The sequence below is a fragment of the Rhagoletis pomonella genome, unplaced genomic scaffold, assembly GCF_013731165.1.
Source record: "Rhagoletis pomonella isolate Grant_MI unplaced genomic scaffold, Rhpom_1.0 Rhpom_scaffold_00007, whole genome shotgun sequence".
Classification (NCBI taxonomy): domain Eukaryota; kingdom Metazoa; phylum Arthropoda; class Insecta; order Diptera; family Tephritidae; genus Rhagoletis; species Rhagoletis pomonella.
Window position 1 is genome coordinate 15,112,883 of NW_023458561.1, and position 5,084 is coordinate 15,117,966.

The following is a 5,084-nucleotide window of genomic DNA, read 5'->3' on the forward strand; positions in this document are numbered from 1 at the left end:
GTGCCCATTAGTCTTGGGAAAATGTCTTTTAAGCGGTTGAATACTGCTGGTCTTTTTGCGATACATTTCAAAAAATTTTTAGCAATGCCAAGTTTAATGTGGAGCAACGGCAACAAAATTTTCATTTCAGAAACAAGACTTTCGTGTAGCCTATTGTCTTTAGGCCATTTCCGTCCAATGCGACTATTCCAGTTATGCTGTTTGTACTGGTTTCTTCCTTTAATACCTTCTCCGTATCGTGAATCCCAATCGCACAAAAAACACGGATATTTTGGACGGCCAGATGCTGTTAAGCCTTTGAACACCTTTGAAGAAGAGGAAGACGAGGAAAAAGAGGAAGAAGGGGAAGACAAAGATGAAATTCCAGAATATCTGTTGGACGAAATTATCGACCTTTCTGATGATGATGACGATGACCAAGATATTAGAGAGAGAGCAGTGATGTTGATCCACAGCCGCCTGCTAAACGGCAACTGGCCAAATCATTATTTAATTTTTTTACTTAAATCTTTTCATAACTAACAATTCAAAATTATATTTTTTTCCATATTTTTATATTTTTTTTTTTCAATGTTTCTTCAAAACCAACACTGAAAAAATTGGTACATAAGAAATGAGAAGTAAATTAATATTAAGCTGGAAAACGCAAGTTTTGTATTATGATTGTTTTCTTTTCAAATGAAATTTATTGAAGAAACTGAGAAGCATATTATAGATCAAACAGAAAGCAAAAAAATACTTAGTTTTGTGGAAAATATGTTCAAAAAGCATGAAAAAAAAATGTCCAACATTTTGCTTCATAAGCACTACAAAACTTTTCTTAATCAATTTTTTTTTAATTTTAATTGTTGCACAGGTCTCTAGCAATAACTTGGCTTTAACAGATTGAAAAAATATCAATTAGTCGACGAGTTATAGCAAAAAAACCATATAAACAATATTCTGAAAATCGGCATTTGACTTTAATTTTTTAACAAATGTAAGGTTCTTTGCTCTCACCGCTTTCTATTTTTGTTTACAAATACAACCCTGCCTATCGTTTGACACTTTTCATGAATTTTCGGGAAGGAAAACTCCTAACTAAATCCTGTAACTTCTAACTAGGAAGATTGGCTCAGTTACGCTCTCAGAAGTATTCCCAGTTACAGGCTTTTTGTCAATAGGAACGACTTCCTGTAAGTTCTGACTAAATCTTCTAAACCGGACTCGTGTTGGAACAGACTAGTTAATAGATTGGCGGTTACACATATATATAATAGTGTTCGGTTCGATTTGTGGCGTGCGCATTGATGTTGTCACACAAAGAGGGGAGACCCACAATTTTGTATTTTTATAAGAAGCTGTTTTTCATGGCAGAGCCGAGGGCCGGCAACTGTTAGAAAAATCTTTTTTATTTTTATTTTTTTGTTTTGATATTGGTCGGAAAATGGGCTCGAAACCAGGCCCTGTGGAATGGAAGCGCGTACTGCTAACTGCTAACCATTACACCACAGCGGCCGCCACATTTGAATTAACTAAATTAATTAAGTAAACAAGTATTTACTTACATTTCTCATTGGAAAATCGCTCAGGTTTATAGATTTTGAAATTCAACAAACTTGTTTATTCAAATTATCGTCGACCAAAATGTAACCATGTGCCTCAGTCCTGTGTTTTACGTAAATGCAATTTCTTGCTGGCAGAAATTTTTCCAGCAAGAATTTGCAACTTCTCTCGAATGTGCAACTTCTCTCGAAGAGAACTGCCACTTTGTGCTCTAAATTTATGAGTGAAGGATAATGTTTTGGTCTGCACAAACGCGATTTGAACAAAAATCGTGATAAGTCGTACAAATTCGTTAAAAAATTGTTGCTCGACGAATAGAACTAATTTTTTAACCAGAATTGCAGCGAACGACGGTAAAACGGTCGACGGTTAACCACTGTCAAAATTAAAACTCACAAAGGTATATGGAATGGCTCATAATTGCGGTGGCACCGCTTTTACCGCCAACGTTTTTCAGTTGATTTAAATTTATTTCTATTTTTACCGCCCAGCGAGGACGAAACAATGTTGATTGAGTGCTGATTGTAGTAATTTTTATTACTTTCACAAGTTTTCCAATGTCTTGATCCAGTTTTATTTCCAGCAAATCTACATGCACGCAAGTATCGGAAAAATATTTAATTTTGATGATAATTTTCAAATCAAGATGACAACTGACGAAAGCCGTCGGTCGCCGCAATTGTGTTTACTCTGACGGTTTTCACTGCGGCAACCGTACAGCTCTTCACTCACCGCCTACCGCTTTAGCGTCGTCCGCTGTAATTCTGGGTAGACCTTAATGAAGATACTGCGAAGTGGAGAGCTACTGCCGAATTCTCAATATAAAAGAACTGTTCTTTATTATGTCAAGCCTCAGTAAACGGACTGATTTCTGACTTTTGCCAATTTATTTATTTTTTTCGTTTTTGATCTTGTACTGAATTTAGTTAAACATATATGTATGTATGTACATATCGTCACCTGAAATTCAAAAAGACGTAACTAATATAAAACTCAAAATTCAGTTTTTGATTGATATGCTCGATTTCATCGAATTATAACTCCCACATCATTTAATTAAAAAAAGATAAAAATTTAGTCACGACCTTTTCCATTTCAGTAACGATGTTGTTACGTCTTTTTGTATTTCAGGTGACGATATAAGCTTTTATGAAGGAATGTTTTAGTCATCATTATGATGAACTTATTAAAGGACTTACCGAAGTAAAAGCTGACAAATTAAAAGAATAACAGCGGTTGATTGTTTTAATTCTAATCGGGATATCGAATTGCGCCATCATCAGTAACATTAGTCGTCGATTAATTCGGTTGCAATGGGTCCATTCCGATGAGTACAACGAAAAAGGTAGTTCTGAACTTCTGATCGAAACCTCATTAGCAAAGTAACATAAAATAAATATTTGGGTCAGCATGCAAAGTTGATAAACAAGGAATTTCATAAATGTCGCATAATCATTAGGATCGGTAAGCTGCAATTGTAGAGGAAATACAAGTATGAATTAGATAAGCATATCAGGTACTAGGAGAACACCTACGAAAGTCATTGCGTAGAAATTAGCAACAAGTACAAACACAGAGCTTATCACTTGCACAGACATTGGAGTGCTTAATAGATCCTCCATGATTTCTGTAATATCCAGCAGTTTATTATAGTGGCGAATGCAGTCTTTTAATTGCATGTTAATGACATCTTGCGTAGTATCCTTGTCAGTAGGAATATTTTCCAGCCGGTTCGATAATATATTTAATTGGCCTCTCAGATATATAAAGAACGACGCACTTAATGAATCGAAAGATATATTGATAAAACAACAAAGCGATGCTCCGATAAACTGAAACAAGTATGCTAATATAAAGAACCAAATGTTTTCGACATTCATCGGTATGTAAATTGATAGCGGTAGTTCGCCAGGATCTGATACTAGTTGCCTAACAAATACCAAGGATAGGGATGTCAGTGAAAGATACATGTAGCAGTTGCGAACTTTGCAACTTAGTTGCAGTGATTGTGTGAATGTTTCCATTTCAAATTTATTAACCGGGAGTAGGTCATCGTCGTGCATCCGTGCGAATAATGCCAAGAATGAACTGGTTTTTATACGAATATGCACGAATTTGGCCATTACAGCAATAGCCATTGAGCATACGTAAAACACTTTGATTATCTCGTTCAAATCCGTTATGTTGCTAATTATCTTAATCCACATGCTGGCGTCGAAAAGAAAAATCCAAAAGATGGCTACGTACCAGAAGTACATCTTAAACAGAAAGTGCACACGGGCCGGATAGTGGGCTGGCAGATCAAAAAGGCCCAGGCACTTAAAAAATATAAATTGTTCCTTGTAAAACGAGTCGACAATCTCTTTCGCTCTTTCCATTATTTTCAAAACACTATTTGCTATTTAAAATGGAACTGCTTTTCAAGGGAAATCAATTGACCTTTTATTGTAAAATCCAATCCAGTATATTTCACGTATGAGTGTGTTGCTAATGACTTTGCCAATAGCTTAATAAAATATTTACACTGAGATTCACGTTAGGAAATATTTTATAAATAAAATCCTAAGAACAAGCATTATGTACATAAATATTACTATACGTACATATATGTGTGTATTTCAAATAGGGATTTATCGTACAGTCGAATTTCTCTACAACGAACTTCTACAAGAATAAACCTTTCTTTTCCTTTCAACTGACATTATTACCTTTTCAAAAAATGAAATAAAATCCATTGATATTATTGGGTCTAAGATACAACAAAGGCACGACCTTCATCCATCTGTTTAATAGATGAAATATTTTTTTCCAAGAAATTTAACGTGTTAATAAATATTTTACGAGTGAGTTGGCTGAAAAAATCCTGGCCAGGATATTTTTAATTCAATATTCAAAAATTACCATTATTTTTTTAATTTTGTTTAATGAACAAATTATATACCAATCGAAGTTATTAAGAATGTGAAAACGTTGGGTTGTCTATCTTTTTCCTGACCTACCGATCGGGTTGGCAGGTATGAACAGATAGGTAATACTAATAATTTTCATTTGTCTGTTTAACACATTCCATAGACTTTATGCTTTCGATTGGTATATATATAATTTGTTCATTAAACAAATGAGTGCAAAAAAAAATAATAAAAATTTTTGAATATTTAATTAAAAATATCCTGCCCAGGATTTTTTTCAGCCAACCCACTCGCGAAATATTTCTTTACACGTTAAATTTCAGATGCACTGAGCCAAAAGCACAACGGTTTTTTCAACCAAGTTATGGTTTGATTTTTTCACGGTCAATAAATGTGATTCAAATTGAAAATTTGAGAACAAATTCGTATGTATGTATGTATGGTATTATTTGGTCTTAGATCCAACAAAGGCACGACCTTCACCCATCTGTTTAACAGATGAAATATTTTTTTCCAAGGAATGTAACGTGCTAATTATTTTGCGGATGGGTTGGCTGAAAAAATCCTGGCCAGGATATTATTAATTCAATATTAAAAAATTACTATTATTTTTTTAATTTTGTTTAATGA

The 5,084-nt window shown here is 34.1% G+C and overlaps 1 protein-coding gene across 1 annotated transcript; it reads right to left on the minus strand.

Annotated features, from left to right (window-relative positions):
- Positions 1-2,623: 2,623 nt before the first annotated feature.
- LOC118743600 (odorant receptor 46a) lies at positions 2,624-3,923 on the minus strand. Its single transcript, XM_036476366.1, has 3 exons — positions 3,081-3,923; positions 2,745-3,014; positions 2,624-2,689 (listed from the first exon to the last, which is right to left on the minus strand). The coding sequence occupies exons 1-3, from the start codon at positions 3,921-3,923 to the stop codon at positions 2,624-2,626; spliced, it is 1,179 nt and encodes a 392-aa protein (XP_036332259.1).
- Between the last annotated feature and the right edge of the window lie 1,161 nt (positions 3,924-5,084).